The sequence below is a fragment of the Capra hircus genome, chromosome 23 (assembly GCF_001704415.2).
Source record: "Capra hircus breed San Clemente chromosome 23, ASM170441v1, whole genome shotgun sequence".
Lineage (NCBI taxonomy): Eukaryota > Metazoa > Chordata > Mammalia > Artiodactyla > Bovidae > Capra > Capra hircus.
The window spans coordinates 5,059,877-5,077,714 of NC_030830.1; the positions used below are offsets into that span (position 1 = coordinate 5,059,877).

Consider the following 17,838-nt stretch of genomic DNA (forward strand, 5'->3'; position numbering starts at 1 on the left):
CCAAAGGAGATATGCAAATGGTCAAGAAGTGTGTGAGAAGATGCTTGATGTCACTAATCATCTGGAAAGGCTTTTGTAGCGCCCAGCTGCGTCTAAGACAGAACCGGGTAGGAAACTGCTGCCTTGCTCATTTTGTCCTGCCGTCCTCGTCGTTATATGCCTCACGGAGATGGGCTCAGCAAAGGTTTTGTTTTCAATAGTGAATTGTTGGCAGGCAGAAGATGTACAGACATGGATTGCAAGACGAGAAGTTTGCCACAGAATGGGGTGCTTTCCGTGCACTGGGCTCACAGCATGCAAAGGGCACACGGCAGAAAAAAGAAGGGTGAAGCTGTCAGTGCCACAGTTCCGCTAATTCAATGTGTTTTGCTTTCAGGAAAGATTCTGCTTTTGAGGATAATAGAAAGCAAGAAACAAGGATGTCGGTAATGGAGCCACTTTCACTGTTTCGGGCAGTCCTTCCCGTCTTAGTTATTTGCATACCATCTTCGAACTTTGCCTTGGCTCTGCGCCTTTCTGTTTCTCAGTTAAATTTATTTTAAGGTCTTTTTAAAAGGAAGTATTTCACTGTCAAGTGGAAAATCAGGGTTAATTCTAACAAATAGTTGGTAAAGCCCCCAAGTAAGTACAACGGAGAATAGCAAAGTTATATCGAATTGTGATACTTTTCCTTGTATTAGGCTTTGAGCCAAAAGTCTGTCCTTGCTTTGTCAAAAAAGACACATGTATACTTAAGGCTGATTCATGTTGTTGTATGGCAGAAACCAACACCACATTGTAAAGCAATTATCCTCCAAATTAAAAGTAAATTTAAAAGAAGATTATGAAGTAAAAGAGAAGTGTTAAAGGCTTTCTAGCAGCTGAGATTTCCTCTGACTAGAATCAGAAGTGTTAATGAATTGAAAAGAAATTTTTTTGCTCTAAGTCAATGATGTTTTGTTCTACATTGCCTGCTTCTCTCTCTCTGTTGCTCTTCCTTTGGGAAGCAGAGTGCCTTAAGTCTATCATCAGTGCATTGCAAAAGAAATATGTATGGGAACAGGAAATGAGATTTTTGTTCCTAAAATTGAGATCATGGATTCCAAACAAGCAAAGTTCCTTCTGGCTGTCTTTTAACTGTAGTTCTCAGTCCTATGGGCTAGCGTTTTGAAGTTGGTGGTAGCTCAGTAATCAGGCGCACCAGCTTTTGGAAAGTTCCCTACCATCTCTACAGTTATGATTAGAGAGGCTTTTATTATCTTTTACAACAGCAGCTGCCTAAGGATATAATCATCTTCTTTTTCTCCCTTCTCTGTACTTGGGTGCCCTTTTATTATGTAAGACAGGCCAGTCTTCTCAAGGAGGTACTTCTCTTTTGCCTAACTTCATAGTCATGTGTTTAATTGTGCATAAATGCTACCGGCATCCTTTCAGCAGTTCTCTTGTATCACCTGTGTTTGTAAAAGTCTGATTATAGGAAACACCTTTTCTCGGAGAGTGATCAGGATTCAAGTAGTAGTGGCAGTGAGCTGTCTTGGGCCGGTGACCAAAAGCGGAAATCCTTGAAGTCGTATCCCAGTAGGAAAAAGACAAGAACCAGAAGGAGCAACATAAGAAGTAAGTCTGGTAATATGTTTTCTTTCCAGTAGCTTTTCAAATGAATCAGTAGGTATTACTTTTGTGGGATGTGATGGGAAAGGGCATCAACGAGATATATGATCACGTGATCCTGCTACTGTTACATGGGAGAGGGAAAATGTTGATATGTGAAACAGTACTAAAGAATATGGAATTGACCAATAATTGTGAAATATGAACTGCAGATAAATGGAGTAAAGAGTTCAGATAAGAGGAGTTTGATGTCAGCTGACATAAGCTGAAATCTTCAGGAAAAGCTTCAAGGAAGGCTGGGTGGGACCTCAGCTGATCCTTGGGAAAAGAATAGGATTTGAAGAAGTATGGAGAAGAGGAAGCATTCTGGTTAGGTAAAACCAGAAGAACATGGGCCGGCCCCTGGGCAAGATGGCAGCCCAAAGGAGAAGAGGGTGGCAGAGGACAAGATGGTTAGTTGGCATCACCAACTCAATGGACACAAGTTTGAGCAAACTCTGAGAGACAGTGAAGGACAGGGAAGCCTGGCGTGCTACAGTCCGTAGGGTCGCAAAGAGTCAGACACAACTTAGCGACCGAACAGCAGCAAGAACATGGGAAGAGTGTTCAGAAACAGTATCTGGAGCAAAGAATTCACGCTGGCCAGAGGAACAAGGCTGAATAATTAGAGAGTTAGACATTTCAGCGCGGGAAGTGGGGGTTGCTTCTAGAGTGTATTTTGTGTTTCTCATAAGTAAACTGATCCACTGGGCTCTTGTTTCCTTTCATTCTAGTCTTGCCTCCTTTTCCTCCCAGTCGTGGCAGTGACCTTGAGAAAGATCAAGTGAGTAAATGCTTTCTTTGGTGCCCTGTGCCCTTTATGGGGTAAGTTTGAAACAAGTTGATCTGTTTAGGTTTGAACGACCTTTATTTAAAAAAACTCCTTTCTGGAATCGAAAAATGACAAACCAGTGGTTTACTAGTATGTAAACTACTTTCGGTAGAAACATCAAGGAGTTCCACACATTTAGTATGAATCTTGGGCAAAGATTTAGGATCTTTTTTCTTTGGTTGAAAATTTATTGAAAGATGGTTATTATGAAGTATGGTTGAAATCTGGGCTATTCTGATTTCCTACAAATAGGTGCTCTTTTGAATTTGTATTAAAATAAACTTCTTGATTTAATTCTTCTCTCAGTTTTCAGTTTGTGGACATGTTATTCACAAAGATTTTAATTATTTGAATCTTTATGTTGCCAGAGGTTGAACTACCTTCAGGCTTACATAAATATTGAATAAACCCTGAAGGTTTCTTAAATTCTTTCAGTTATACTTGTTTTATAGGAAAGCAGTTAAGAACATGGACATGAGTGTCCTCCAGACCAATTTAAAGATTACTTTACCATGTTTTTAGCTGAATTACCTCTCTCAGCAGTTGGCTTTTGTCCTTTGTTGAATGAAATGAGATATAGTGAATATAGTATAGTATGTGTGTATATGATTATATTTTATATAATATGTCATGTATATAAATGTAATATATATCATATGCTACATGTATATGATTATATATCACATATGCCATATATAAAACATATACACATGATTATGTATTATATATATAATCATGTATATATGTAACACATATTTTATATGTGTGTGTGTATGCAGACACACAGACACACACTACAGAATTTGTGCAAAGTGTTCAAGAATTTTCTAGTTTCACTTTTCACTTTCACTATATAACATATAATCATGTATATATGAAGTATATTTTATATATGGTATATAATGTGATATATAATCACATGTATATACTATGTGATGTATATTATATATAATTTGTACATATATATAGAATACATACATTTATGTATAAATATATGTATTTTATATGTATGGGTATATACACACGAAAACACAGACACACTACAGAATATAGTGTGAAGTGTATAAGGCTTTTCTACAGGCAGCGCTGGGATTCTGAGGACATCAACAGCACCCTGCTCACCTGTACACAAATACAATGTGTTTAGTGTTCTGATGGGATCTGGCCGTGGCGCTAGTGGTAAAGAACCTGCCTGCCAATGCAGGAGCCATGGGTTTGATCCCTGGGTTGGGAAGGTCCCCTGGAGAAGGAAATGGCAACCCACTCCAGTGTTCTTGCCTGGGAAATCCCATGGACAGAGGAGCCTGGCGGGCTACAGTACAGGGGATCGCACAGAGTCGGACACGACCGAAGCGACTTAGCGCAGCACAGCGCTCTAATCATAGCTTGTTGTCTGCTCTCCCCTACCAGCCTTCTTCCATCTGCCCAGGGGGACTCTTATGTTCTGCAATGACAGGGAGTGTTTATAGCTCAAACTCTAAGCCAGAGCAAGTACCTACATATTTGTTGAGTAGTTCAACCTGGGATAAGGAGTTATCAGTTAGAAATAGACCACAGAAGGACTTACCTGGTGGTCCAGTGCTTAAGACTTGGCTTTCCAGGGCAACGGGTGCAGGTTTGATCCTTGGTTGAGGAGCTAGGATCCCATATGTTTCTGAGCCAAAAAAACCAAAACGTAAAACAGAAGCAATATGTAACAAATTCAATAAAGACTTTAAAAAATAGTCCACATCAAAAACACTTAAAAAAAAAAAAGAATAAAGAAATAGACTCAAAGAACAGTTTTTAACAATATACAGCTTTAAAAAAAATTAGGTACCAAAAAACAACAAAGCTTTGAGAATCCACAGATATACGATACGCAGCTGCCAGCCAGTCTGTGGTGATTCTCAGTGAGGCTATTGCTGATTTTATAGAGACATTGATAGCTGACACTGACATCTCTGTGCTGGAGTTTAAGAGAATAACTTAGAGCAAGGGTTGGCAAACCTTTTCTCTGGAGGGTCAGGTAGTAAATATTTTGGTCTCTCTGGGTGGGGGTTTCTATGGCAACTGTTCAACCCTGCCATTGTAGCTTGCAGGCATCCACATGTGCAGTACTCAAGTGCATGGATGTGTTGGGTTCCAGTTAAACTTTATTTACGAAAACTTTATTCCCATTGAACTGTAGAGCTATAGTTGGTTGACTCCTGGTTTAGAGGAGTGGCTCTCAGACTTTGGTGATCATCAGAATGACCAGAATGGTCACCAGAAATGCAGATCGCTGGGACCTGTCCCCAGAGTTTTTGACTGAGTGCGTTGTCAGTGGGGCTTAAGAATTTGCATTTCCATCAAGTTCTCAGGTGCTGCTGAGGCTGTGGTCTGGGACCACACTTTGAGTACTTAGAGTCAGCTTTGAGTTAGTTTATTGATTCATGACCTAATGTGCTTCTAGCCCTGGGATCTTATGGTCTTAAACTTTCTTTTTTCAAATGGATCATGTCCAATTCTTAAACATTTTTAAAAGGATATTGGAAGTGTCTTGGAATGTTTTAATAACTTGCTGTGAGTGATTGTGACTGTTAGCACTTTGTAAAAAGTACTATGTTTTAGGTTAAAATTCTAACACCCTTATGGAAAGATTCCTCCAGGCAAAATAATGTCACACCTCCCAAAATTTCTGGAACCGAATTTCAGAGTAGTTCTGCCTTTTTAACTCCTGAAGATTCTGCCCAGAAAACAGGTATATGATTTTCTGTTGATTTACATAGAAAAAAATTCTATTTTGGAAATGGTAGTTTAAAAAAGCAAAATATGTTTCTGTTAATATCTGTTGAAGAAAGTGTGAGGGTATGATCGATTAATCTTCTCTTTCTTGTCCTGATTAACAAAAGACAGAGGACTTTGTGTTGTAATTCCATTTAACGTTTGAGATCACCTTGTGTGTAAGAATTGCTGGTGTTCATCTGCTTTTAAAATTGCAACAAATGCAAATGGTGGTTGATTGCAGGGTTTGGTAAACTTTTTCTGTAGAGGAACAGGTAGTATTTATTTTTTGCTTTTTTGGCCCCTAGAGTTTCTGTTGCAACTATTCAACTCTGCGTTCGTAGTCCCAAATCAGTCACAGACAAGATGTAAACTAATGGCTGTATCTGTGTTTCCATAAAACTTTATTTATAAAACCAAGTGACAGACGGGATTTGACCTGAGGGGGTCAGGGTGTGCCGACCTTTGACTTATAAGGTTTTTCTCAGCCTCCGCTGTATTCTGTTGAAACAATTCACATCTTTTAAATTGGTGAGAGTCAGGATATTGTTTCCTTCACCTTTATCATTCTGCAACTTAATTTTAAGAGCCAGCCTCTTAATTTGGCTGCCACTGGAAGAAAAGAAGTGGGGAAAGAAAAATAGGAGCGAGGGAGACACAGCATTAGAGAGGACGGGGAACAAAGGGACAGATCTGAGAGAGGCAAGAGGGCTACAGCAGTGAGTAGAGTAGAGTAGAGGGTAGAGTTCCTGCCACGTGTTTGGGGCCACATGGGCAGCTACGAAAGGTGCTGACCTACTGGAGGTAACTGGCTATTCATTTTATCTGCAAACCTGTAAACCTAATACCCATGTATACTTTGAAAGATAATGAAGTGTTTTTTGGTTTGAGTTTTTTTAAATAACTGTATCCCTTACAGGGGGCAGGGTATGTTGAAGTTTAATTTATAGATTGATAGAGAAATGTCATTTCCTCATTTGCTTCTTAGCATGTTTATTCTCTTATAACTATTCATTTTCTCCAATACTCAGAACTTCACAGCCCCAGCCAGCTGAGCAATCTCTCTTCCCTGGCGTACTCAGATGTTGAAGAAAATGAATCTAAGGTACTGTTTAATTGTTGGTTATTTATCTGTTTTCCAGAATTGATATTATACTTAATGTACTGGCTTATTCCTTCTTAAGGGATGATGTAATACCATGTGTTGCTTATTTTGACATAAATACATGTATTTCTGACCACCTGTTTTTTTTTTTTTTAAGACTACAGCCCCAGAGTCATTGATGAAAAGTACTAGTTTCAAACATAAACTGCAAAACGTGGAACACAGAGGTAAGAGAATTCTAAACTTTTTTATTTTTTTGCAGAATTAAGCAAAATTAATCTGATTTTGGCTGACAGGACTGTTATTCAAATTGAGGCAGATATAATCACTATACAGAGTGATAGTTGCCAGACCTTGGAGAGGGCAGTGCCGTCTGCTTCCCTGCTCCAAGTGGTAAGCTGGTACGGGAGGAGCGGGGGTTTCGCTCCCGAAACCGGAAGTCTGTGCCAGGAAGCGCGTAGCCTGGGATCCGAGTCCTGTCACCCAGCGCACCTCCTCTCTGACCCCAGGGGTGGTATTGAAGTCCTGCACTATTATAGCATTGTTGCTTTCTCCCTTCAAATCTGTTAATGTTTGTGTAAAATAGGTGCCATGATATTGGGCGCATATATATTTACAGTTTGTTACCTTCTTTTTATGAATTGATCCTTTTGTCATTGTGTAATGACCCTGTTTTCTCATTACACTTTTTAACCTAAAGTCCATTTTTCTGATAATCTATAGTAGACACATAAAAGATAAAACAAAGGGAATCAAAACATACCGCTGCAGAAAATGGACCGCAGAAGCAAACAGCAAAGGAGGGGACTGCAAAAGGGGCAGAAAGCACGCAATACAAAGGCGTTAGTAGGTCCTTAACAATCAGTGACCACTTTAAGTGCAAATAGATTAAACTGTCCAATCAAGCAATGAAGAGTGGCTTCATGGATAAAAATAACAAGACCCAGCTATATGCTGTCTACAGAGACTCAGCTCAGCTTTGAGGATGCACAAAGGCTCAAAGTGAAAGAATGGAAAAGCGTACTCTATGCAAGTGGACGGGGCTCCCCTGGTAGCTCAGTTGGTAAAGAATCCACCTGCAGCGCAGAAGAGCCGGGTTCGATCCCTGCGCAGGGAAGATCCCCTGAAGAAGGACATGGCAACTCACTCCAGTATACTTGCCTGGAGAATCCCATGGACAGAGGAGCCTGGTGGGCTACAAGGGGTCGCAAAGAGTCAGACGTGACTTAGGAGCTAAAACCGAGGGTCCCTTGTATATGAGGAATTCTTTTCCACTGCTTTTGAAATTCTCTCTGTGTGTTTGATTTTAGACAGTTTTGTTATAGTGTGTCTTTGTGAGGGAATCTTTTGGGAGTTTATGAGCTTCCTGAACTGGGATGTCCAAATTTCTCCCCAGATTTTGGAAGTTCTCAGCCATTATTATTTTCTTAAATTATATTTATTTATTTTTGGCTGTACCTGGGTCTCCATTGCTGCAGGGGCCTTTCCGTAGCTGTGGTGAGCAGGGCTTACTCTTGGTTGCAGTACCTGGGCTTCTTATTGTGGTGGCTTCTCTTGTTGTGATGCACAGGCTTTTGTAGTTGCTGCACGTGGGCTCAGTACTTGTGGTCCCCAGGCTCTAGAGCACAGGCTCAATAGTTGTAGCGCACAGGCTTGGTTGCTCTGCGGCATGTAGAATCTTCCCAGACCAGGCATTGAACCCACGTCCCCTGCATTGGTAGGCAGACTCTTTACCAACTGAGCCACCTGGGAAGCCTGCCATTATTTTCTTAAATAGCTTTCTGCTCCTTTTCCCTCTTTTCTCCTTCTGGGACTCCAAAAGAGTGTAGACTGTTTCCTTTTTTAAAAAATTGGGATATCATTGACAGGTAACATATTAACTTCAAGTGTACAGCATAATCATTAGCTATTCATGCATGCTGTCAAATGATCACAATGAATGTGGTTAACACCTACCCCACACATAATGAGTCTTGTTCTTGTGATGAGAACTTCTAAGGTCTACTCTCTCAGAAACTTTCAAATGTGCAGTAAAGTCTTAACTGTAGTCACCACACTGCCTGTATATTTCATTCCCAGGGCTTAACTTGTTTTGTCACTGGAAGTTTGCACCTTTGAGTGTTCTTATAGCTAACTGACTTCCTTAGAGCAACTGTTTTGCATTCCTTTTTAGGCAAATTGCAGAGCTCCTTTTTGTGTGTGTGTGTGTGGAGGTCAGTCGCTGTATCTCTTTTCAAAAGTCGCTCAGTCATATCTGACTCTTTGTGACCCCATGGACTGTACACTCCATGGAATTCTCCAGGCCAGAATACTGTATAATTGTTGTGTTCTTTTTGGAGGAGTAGCGTTTCCTTGAGTTTACGTCCCTTGAGGTTTCGTGTTGCTGTCTTCATATTTAGTCTATAGTGATTGGCTTCAGGAGAGAAATGCGTCTTGTCTGCTAGGGATCCTGAAGCCTTCCCAGGCCTTTTCTAGGGATATGCTCCATGCTTTTCTTTCTCCGGGGAACCTCTGCGGACTGCGTTTTCTCTGTAACCTGCACAGCCAGGCCGGGTGCTGACAGCCTCCAGTCGCTTCCTCTGGGGCTGGTGGGTGCTTCCTCCCAGTCCTGCCGAATAGGCCTGGCTGTCTTACGAATGCTGACAGTCAGTGCCCTTTGTTGTTGCTTAGGCGCTCAATTGTGTCTGCCTCTTTGTGACCCCGTGGACTGTAGCCCACCAGGCTCCTCTGTCCTGTGCGATTTCCCAGGCAGGAATCCTGGAGTGCTCTTGGGAGTGTGCAAAATGAGCCAGCCCCAGGGTGGGCTTGTGTGTAAGCAAGGCGTCCTGGTTGTTTGTGGTGTCCGTGGACCAGCTGTGGGGTGATCCTGTAGGTGACACGTGCCCAGCAGCTCTAGAGAAAGCCTCCTTACGGGGCCCCTGAAGGCTCCCTTATGGGGTCCCTGAGGCAGGGAGCAGGATCTGCATCCCTTCGATGTTCCCTGAGAACCCTGGATGCTGTTCTCCAAGCCCCTCCCCACCCCAGGCCGTGTAGTGCACCTCAGGATTCTAGATGGAGCAAGAAAGAAGTTGTCTTCTTTGCCCGGGGTGACCACTCACCCAGACGCCCTCGCCTTCCCCCTAGGGAGAAGGTTTGAGCTCAGAGGGTTTCTCTCGGTGCTGAGCTGGGCTGCCCTGAGCATGCGCTGATGTGGCTCAAGTGACAGTCCTTGTCATCCTCTCGGATGCGTCCAGTCATATATTTTCCCTTGTCCAGCAACGTGCCAGGTCTTTACACTGGACTCAGACTTCCACAAAGCTCCTTTATCAGGTGATTTCCAAAACCTGGTGTCCTTTGGGGAAAGACAGTAGGAGACTCCTGTTTGGCTCTTTTTGCTCATGGGCTGCTGTTTTAATGTTTTCTCTGGAATTTTGGGTGTGCTGGGCTCCCCGAGCTGTGAGCAGACAGGATGACTGATTCCTCATGATTCTGCATTTTGCCCTCATCCTGTACCTTCTTTGAAAGGGGCTTCCCAGGTGGCTCAGTAGTGAAGAATCTGCCTCCAATGCAGGAGACCCTGAGTCAGGAAGATCCCCTGGAGAAGCAAATAGCAACCCACTCCAGTATTCTTGCCTGGAAAATCACATGGACAGAGGAGCCCGACAGGCTACAGTCCTTGGGGTCACAAAGTCAGACATGACTTAGCGACTAAACGGCAACAACACAACTTAGAAAGTAAGAATAAGAAATTTAGAAAATGAATAAGAAACTTAGAAAATGCTGTCATGTAGAGATGAACCTCTGCAGAATTCTGTGTTTGAATAATTATCTGTACATACTCACAAATCAGTATTTATTATTAATTGGTTTGTGTGTGTGTTCTCAGTTGTGTCTGACTCTTTGCGACCTCATGGACCACCAGGTTCCTCTGTCCATGGGATTTTCCAGGCAAGAATACTGGAGTGGGTTGCCATACCCTCCTCCAGGGGATCTTCCCAAACCAGGGATCAAACCCACATCTCTTGAGTCTCCTGCATTGGCAAGCGAAATGCATTCATCCAGACAAAAGATTTTTCAGTGGTCTCCATCAGGCTGATAAATTCAACAATAAAGATGGTCTTTAACTTTTCAGATTCTTAGCATAGTACATTGGTAGAATAAACAGAGGAATTGGCATTAGGAAAGTGTTAGGTAAAAGACCAGGACACCAAAAGAGTGTCTAACAGGCTTTTTAATGGTGAAGCGCTCCCGGGCAGGGTTCCTGGACCCGAACGAGGCAGGTCGAAGAAGTCCGTGCTCGGACCTTGTTGGGGGTGGTTTTTATACATTCGATGCGAGGGATGGTCAGGCTAGATGGACGGGGGTTCGGATAGGTCGCCAGGCCGAGGCGTCGCGGGCTGACAGGTGCTTCTATGTGGCTGGGGTAGGGCGGCTTTAGCTGGCGAAGTGTGGTGTCATTGGTCCCCGGGATCTGGGAGGCTCCTTCCCTTAGGGACTTCCCCCGCAGGCGGGAGGGAGAGGAGGGGCGGCCCATCATGGCCCCCGGGGTCCGGCCTTACAGAAAGTACCTCCATAAGAAGGGTATTTTGATAAAAATGACTTTTCTTGTCCCAGTGAAGGCTCTTGACCTTTATCATTTATAGCCACATGGTGTCACTTCAGAGTAAGATATTTTTTAATGCCTCAACTTGGGAGAACTTGGCTATTCATCATAGGGTTGGTTCTGTGTGGCGCTAGAAACTGTTTCCATCAGAAATATGAGTAAATAAATGCAATATGGACAACAGATTATTCACTACATACAACCTGTGCCCAAAATAAGTTCAGAAGCTCCTCAGATTGCAAAAGCTGTCAACTTTCACAGTGATGAAGACACCTGTGTCCGAAAGCAAGTGGACACTCCTTTAGCAGCCACCAAGAGAACCAACATTCATTCGAGATCACCTTAGTTTCGGCCACGGTGTGTTTACTGCCTATGTTCATTTTTTAAGTGCTGCGTGTACATAGTTTTAGCCCCTTTATGAGAATGTCCAAAAGTCCTGGTTCAAAGAGGCATGCAGTTGCCGTGGAAACAAAGCTGAGTCAGCTGCATCACTTAGTACCTGCATGCTTTAAGGAGTGGGCTGGTTTCCCTAGAGGAGCTTGTTCTCCCTGAAGAGCCGCTCCTCTATTTCAGGTAAAGTAATTTACAAGAGTGCCCCTTCCACACTCTTGTGCCAGATTATTTCCATGTCACTGAAGTGGGCCTCTGGGATGATCCCCATTGAGTAGGTTCACAAATTCCAAGCAGCTTGTTTAGGGAACCATCACGTTATTTACACAGTGTTCCTGGATTCCTCTCTCCACCGGAGCTAACTATTATATCATCTATGCCAGTAGATGCTTTGATTTTCCATGGGTGGGGCATGAACATTCAAGGCCATGCTTTGAGCTATTGCTACAAATGTTGTCAGGAGAGGGGAAAAAAAAAACCCAGAAGAGGCAAAACAGGCAGAAAGGAGAGAAATGTAACGAAACATAGTAGTTGTTCATGGGTATCTAACTGGGGCTAGCTAGAATTCTAAGTGGTTTCTTTGGGTCTTGACTGGGATGTAGGCACTATGTGAGATTTAAGCCTGAGTGCTGTTTGGGAAGGCAATGGCATCCCACTCCAGTATGCTTGCCTGGAAAATCCCATGGATGGAGGAGCCTGGTAGGCTGCAGTCCATGGGGTCGCTAGGAGTCGGACACGACTGAGCGACTTCCCTTTCACTTTTCACTTTAATGCATTGGAGAAGGAAATGGCAACCCACTCCAGTGTTCTTGCCTGGAGAATCCCGAGGACAGGGGAGCCTGGTGGGCTGCCGTCTATGGGGTCGCACAGAGTCGGACATGACTGAAGCAACTTAGCAGCAGCAGCTGTTTGTTTTGAGGCTGAAAGAGGACTGGCTGTGTCTGGATTCTTTCCTGGATTAAAAAAAAATCATTTTAGTCTGGAAACAGTGCAACTCCCTAACAAATACCCATCCGACTCGATGGACATGAGTTTGAGCAAGCTCCAGGAGTTGGTGATGGACAGAGAAGCCTCGTGTCCTGCCATCTATGGGGTCCCAAGGAGTCGGATACAACTGAGTGACTGAACTGAACTGATACTTTTCAAACAAAGGAACACACCTGAATCTTAGAGCAGTGAAAAAAGATAGTTGCACCTCTCCAGGTTGAGAGTATTGCTTATGCTCTTCACTTTTTAAAATAAGCGAGAGAAGCCGGATGTGAGCTCTTTGAGGTTCCGAGTGAGAATGTGATCACTCACTAGTGAGGCCCTGGGTCAGACAGCCCTCAGTCTGGTACTGAGGCTTCATGTCACCAGCAGGTGGTGCCCTCCTTGAGCTGATCTGATCAGCTTCCAAGGGCCAGTCGGCCTGGAAACCTTGCTACCTTGCCCCTTTAGCCAGAAGCCCTGGTTGATGCCAACCATTACTGCTTTCCATCTGAGCCAGCCCGTATCCTGGTAAGGAGAGTGCTCTTGCGTGTCACTGAGCTCATCAAAGCGTGCTCGGGTCCTCTCTCAGGCATGAGCACACCTAGCGCTTTGAGACGTGTCCTTAGTCGACGTGCCAAATGATAAGCAATTTGTAACAAGGTGGGAACACGTTTCACTTGCCACTCATCACGGCTAGATATTCGCTGGTGAAAAGAGAGCAAGATAAATCTGGGAACAAGGAGACGTGTGTGTGTGATGATCAGTGTGTTCCGCTTACCTTCAGACAGAGCCCACCGTCACGGCGCTAAGTGGAAACAGCCACGGCTGGAAGATGGTGGTGAACCAGGGGCCCTTTCCTCGGTGGCAGAAGAAGCTGAGTTGGCAGGTAATGCCGAGTACCCAGATGTTTCAGATGTGTGAGCACTGAGGGTCCCAATGTGAACTACAAGGCAGCTAGAGTTTTAAGATCCTAGTGGCTGCAGGAACCAAAAAACAAAGAAGTGCTTTGTCTTCAGACATAAGTAAATCGTCGCACAAACTGTAGATAAGAGCAAGTACTATCTCCTCCTGGCATTTTGATTTCTGCCTCTTAAATCTTTGTAGCAATTTCCAGGCCCCAAGTGTTCTTAAACTTACAGGTATCTGCTTTAGTATAGCCAAATGTTTGTGTTAGAAATATCCACTCCACAGATGAAGGAGAATGATCTGAAATGTCTACATACGTGGGGTTGGCCTTCTGGATGAGCGACACGCCTATCCTTTGAAACAAAAGGCTCTAAGAAGGCAAATTTGGAGGCCCCCAGGTACTCAAAGTGGGTGGTGAGAGCCGGGCAGCCCTGCATTCCGATCCTGGAGCTGTCGGTGTGAGCACGTACCAGTTGTGTGATCTGTGTGAAAAGTGGACGTGAACAGTGCCTGCTTCACTTGGATTTTCTGAGAATTAAATGAGTTGATCCACACAGCGCCAGACCCTTTGTGAGCCCTTGTAAAGCCTCTTGGCACCCAGAAGCTGTTAAACGCCAGTCCCTAGAATGTCGTACCCATCACGTTATCCTAGAGCCCTCTAACAACACCTCAGCCTGCTTCTTAGACATGCTCTGATTTAAGGTGCAATCAGTTGCTCTGATTTAAGGTGCTGGGAAAGTTTGTTGAAGTGAGCCCTTGCCAGACAGTTTTGGTGGGAAGCTGCGTGAAGCATCGGCTGAGGACTCTTGGCTCAAGCTGGTCTGGTCAGTCACGGTTGGAGTCAGTCTTGCTGCAGCCACGGAAGTCCGTGACCCACAGAAGCCAGCGGGTCTTCTCTGGGTCATGCCTGAGTTTCTAAAGGACTTTCCATGCTCTGGGCAGCAGGAAGGCTGAGCACACCTACTTTGAGCCCTTTGTTAGTTTTGCTTAATGCTCTATTCTTCTTGTGCAGAGAGCATTTCAACTTCATCCTTAAACGTTACGCCAGAGAACTTAAAAGGTTCTGTGATGATCGCTGCTTTTGAAAACTTCACTAGAGAACTGAAAAGAAACTATGAGGTAATGGCCCGGTAAAAATGAAAAGCTAGCTCGTTATGCATGTGATTCCTTAATACCACTGTGGTCCTTCCTGTGTGAAGGTGTGCCCGAGTCTCTGGGGAGGTACATTGTCCTAGCTGTGGTTGCTGAATTTAGTGTCTTTGTGAATTGTGGTTTGTATTTATAAGACAGCTGTTCTGGGGACTTCCCTGGTGGTCCAGGGGGTCCAGTGGTTAAGAATCTGAGCTTCCGCTGCAGGGGGTATGGGTTCGATCCCTGGTCGGGGAACTAAGATCCCACATGCTGCGCGATGTGGCTCTCCGCCAAAAACCCAAAATCAAAACCCCAGCTTAAACCAGGTCTGCTGTTCCATGTCCATTTGCTCTCCTGGGACCAGATGGACCTGTACGGAAAGGCTTTGATTTTTGTTGATTGCAGCCTCAGAAAACTGGACAAGCGGAAAGCAACGATTTGGTCACAGTGATAGACAAGGAAGGGAGGGCCAGGGGACCGCGTGGATGAGAGAGGCGTCTGGGGTGGAGAGGCAGGTGGGCTGGGTGGTCAGCTGACTAGGGCAAATCTTCGAGACGCCACACATGCAGGCTGTCACGGAACATTGTCTGCAAGAGGACTTTGAAACCATTTGCATCCCCTCCATTTCCCTACTGTTTATAAATCCCTAAGGAGTCATTAGCACGTTTGAGAAAAGTACTTATGGTCTCACCCTAACGTATATTCATTGAACTAACTTGAAAGATCTCCAGTCTTATTTTCTGCAATACTAATGTAAGCTGATTTATAATGGAAATTTGTCTGTGATATTCAATATGTGTATCAGTGGCATGAATACAAGGTTTCCTATTTTAGCTTATTGTCCTTTATTGATATCAAACCTGAGGTAATAACATATGAAATGTGTAGCATGGTGTCTTATTACAGTACTTTAGTGATGATGTTCTCTGTGAATATTATGTGTGGGCAACATCTGTTTAATACAAAGCCTACACCCTATTTATGTAGTTATGCTTAACCCGGATGTGCTCATTTTGTTGTTGTTATGATTTAGCTTAGGTACAGAAGGAGCCCACTTTATTCAAAAAATGCAAACGAGGTACCAGATTGCCAGATAGAACTGTTAAACCAGATACATCATCGCAGGTAAGTGTTGGGTTTCAGTGCAAGTTTATGGAATTGTGATTCCTCAAAGCAACATTTCCAAGGGGAAAGAAGAGAAAGGAGATGTATATTCTTAAGACAAGAAACATCTAGAGAAGAATATGGAGCATCTCTGCAATAAGAATAGAGATGTCTTTGTCACATCCAGCAGTCTGGTGAAGCTTGTTGCTCTTGTTTTTTCTCAGACTGAATAAACTAGAACAGTTTCACAGTTTTGTTCTTCAAGAGCTGAGCAGTCTTGACAAGGATTTCGAGGTTCTTCAACACCTTGAGGACAATGTTCTGGTAAGTTCTTTTTGTTTGGAACATTCTCTGTGACTTAAGAAGATGTGTTCTGGTGTAGAAATACTGTCAACCGCTTCAACCAACCCACCTCTTGTTCAATTTTAGGAATTTTGGGGGAAGCAGTCAGCTGACCTGAAATCATTCTGCGAACTGCAGTTCCAGAGGTATTATTATTTTTTTTTTAAACAAGTATCTTTCCTAGAAGTATCTTCATTGAAGTAGGAGGTATTTAGCCAAAGCATGAGTGATTGATGTTGGTAAAACCTTACTTAGGTAGCTAATTAGCTGCGTCTTTTCTAACCAGCCACTTCTGTGGGACTCCCTGGGCATAGAGTATGGCTTACGATACTGATCAGGACATATAAATTTTGAAAAGCATAAGCAGGATCATGCAAACTTCATTTTCTTTTACGATGCACACTGTTTTCTTTTTAAGCAAGGTTTTTAAAAATTAAAACAGATTTTGAGAAAAATATCAAGGTTTCTGAGTGAACAGTTGATTTTCAGTTGTGTACTTGGTAGAATATATTCTATACACCTTATATATGTAGTGTAGGTATACATTGTTTTATTTTTCAATTTTATTTACGTAGTTTATTTTTGGCTGCGCTGGGTCTTTTGCTGCAGCAAAGTTTCTCTGGTTGCGGCGAGGGAAAGCTCCTCTTCGTTGCGGGGGGCAGGCTTCTCATCACGGTGGCTTTCTCTTGGCAGAGCAGGGGCTCTAGGCATGCGGGCTTCCGTAGCTGTCGAGCGTAGTCTCAGTGGTTGTGGTGCACGGACTCAGTTGCCCCCAAGGTGTAATAAATGTTTACCTATTGATATAAATAACAGATTTTTATGAAAAATAACCAGATTTTTCAAAACAAGAACTTTGAGAAGATTAGTGTTGTTTTGTGCTTTTGCAGATCTCTAATGTTTGGCTTAATCAGTTCGGTCGCTCAGTCGTGTCCGACTCTTTGCGACCCCAAAGAATGCAGCACACCAGGCTTCCCTGTCCATCACCAACTCTCAGAGTTTACTTCAACTCATGTCCATCGACTCGGTGATGCCTTCCAACCATCTCATCCTATGTTGTCCCTTCTTCTCCTGCCTTCAGTCTTTCCCAGCATCAGGGTCTTTTCAAATGAGTCAGTTATTCGCATGAGGTGGCCAAAGTATTGGAGTTTCAGCTTTAGCATCAGTCCTTCCAATGAACACCCAGGGCTGATCTCCTTTAGCATGGACTGGTTGGATCCCCTTGCAGTCCAAGGGACTCTCAAAAGTCTTCTCCCACACCACAGTTCAAAAGCATCAATTCTTCAGCACTCAGTTTTCTTTATAGTCCAACTCTCACATCCATACATGACCACTGGAAAAACCATAGCTTTGACTAGAGGGACCTTTGTTGGCAAAGAAATGTCTCTGCTTTTTAATATGCTATCTAGGTTGGTCATAACTTTTCTTCCAAGGAGCAAGCATCTTTTAATTTCATAACTGCAGTCACTATTTGCAGTGATTTTGAAGCCCAAGAAAATAAAGTCTGTCAGTATTTCCACTGTTTCCCCATCCATTTGCCATGAAGCGATGGGACTGGATGCCATGATCTTAGTTTTCTGAATGTTACTTTTAAGCCAGCTTTTTCACTCTCCTCTTTCACTTTCATCAAGAAGCTCTTTAGTTCTTCTTCACTTTCTGCCATAATGATGGTGTCATCTGCATATCTCAGGTTATTGATATTTCTCCCGGCAGTCTTGATTCCAGCTTGTGCTTCTTCCAGCCCAGCGTTTCTCATGATGTACTCTGCATAGAAGTTAAATAAGCAGGGTGACAATATACAGACTCGATGTACTCCTTTTCCTATTTGGAACCAGTGTGTTGTTCCATGTCCAGTTCTAACTGTTGCTTCTTGATCTGTGTACAGGTTTCTCAGGAGGCAAGTCAGGTGGTCTGGTTTTCCCATCTCTTTAAGAATTTTCCACAATTTGTTGTGATCCACACAGTCTGCCTTAATAAGGGACTCTATATCTGCTTCTGAATTCCATCCATCGTGACACCACACGTCAGGTAGCCTCTGAAAAGCTCCACTGTATGTTTGTAGAGACAGTAGGAATGAAGGAAGCAACTTTTGTGCTGGTTTTCATC

The 17,838-nt window shown here is 43.4% G+C and overlaps 1 protein-coding gene across 1 annotated transcript in view; it reads left to right on the plus strand.

Moving 5' to 3' along the window:
* The window catches only part of SYCP2L (synaptonemal complex protein 2 like), a 56,178-nt gene that overhangs the window by 35,002 nt on the left and 3,338 nt on the right, over window positions 1–17,838 (plus strand). Inside the window, exons 20-30 of the mRNA XM_018038503.1 lie at window positions 377–425; window positions 1,446–1,596; window positions 2,364–2,413; window positions 5,054–5,183; window positions 6,238–6,311; window positions 6,469–6,538; window positions 13,037–13,138; window positions 14,171–14,277; window positions 15,323–15,414; window positions 15,618–15,717; window positions 15,823–15,881. Coding sequence (XP_017893992.1) covers window positions 377–425; window positions 1,446–1,596; window positions 2,364–2,413; window positions 5,054–5,183; window positions 6,238–6,311; window positions 6,469–6,538; window positions 13,037–13,138; window positions 14,171–14,277; window positions 15,323–15,414; window positions 15,618–15,717; window positions 15,823–15,881 — 984 coding nt within the window. The remainder of the gene's footprint in view (window positions 1–376; window positions 426–1,445; window positions 1,597–2,363; window positions 2,414–5,053; window positions 5,184–6,237; window positions 6,312–6,468; window positions 6,539–13,036; window positions 13,139–14,170; window positions 14,278–15,322; window positions 15,415–15,617; window positions 15,718–15,822; window positions 15,882–17,838) is intronic.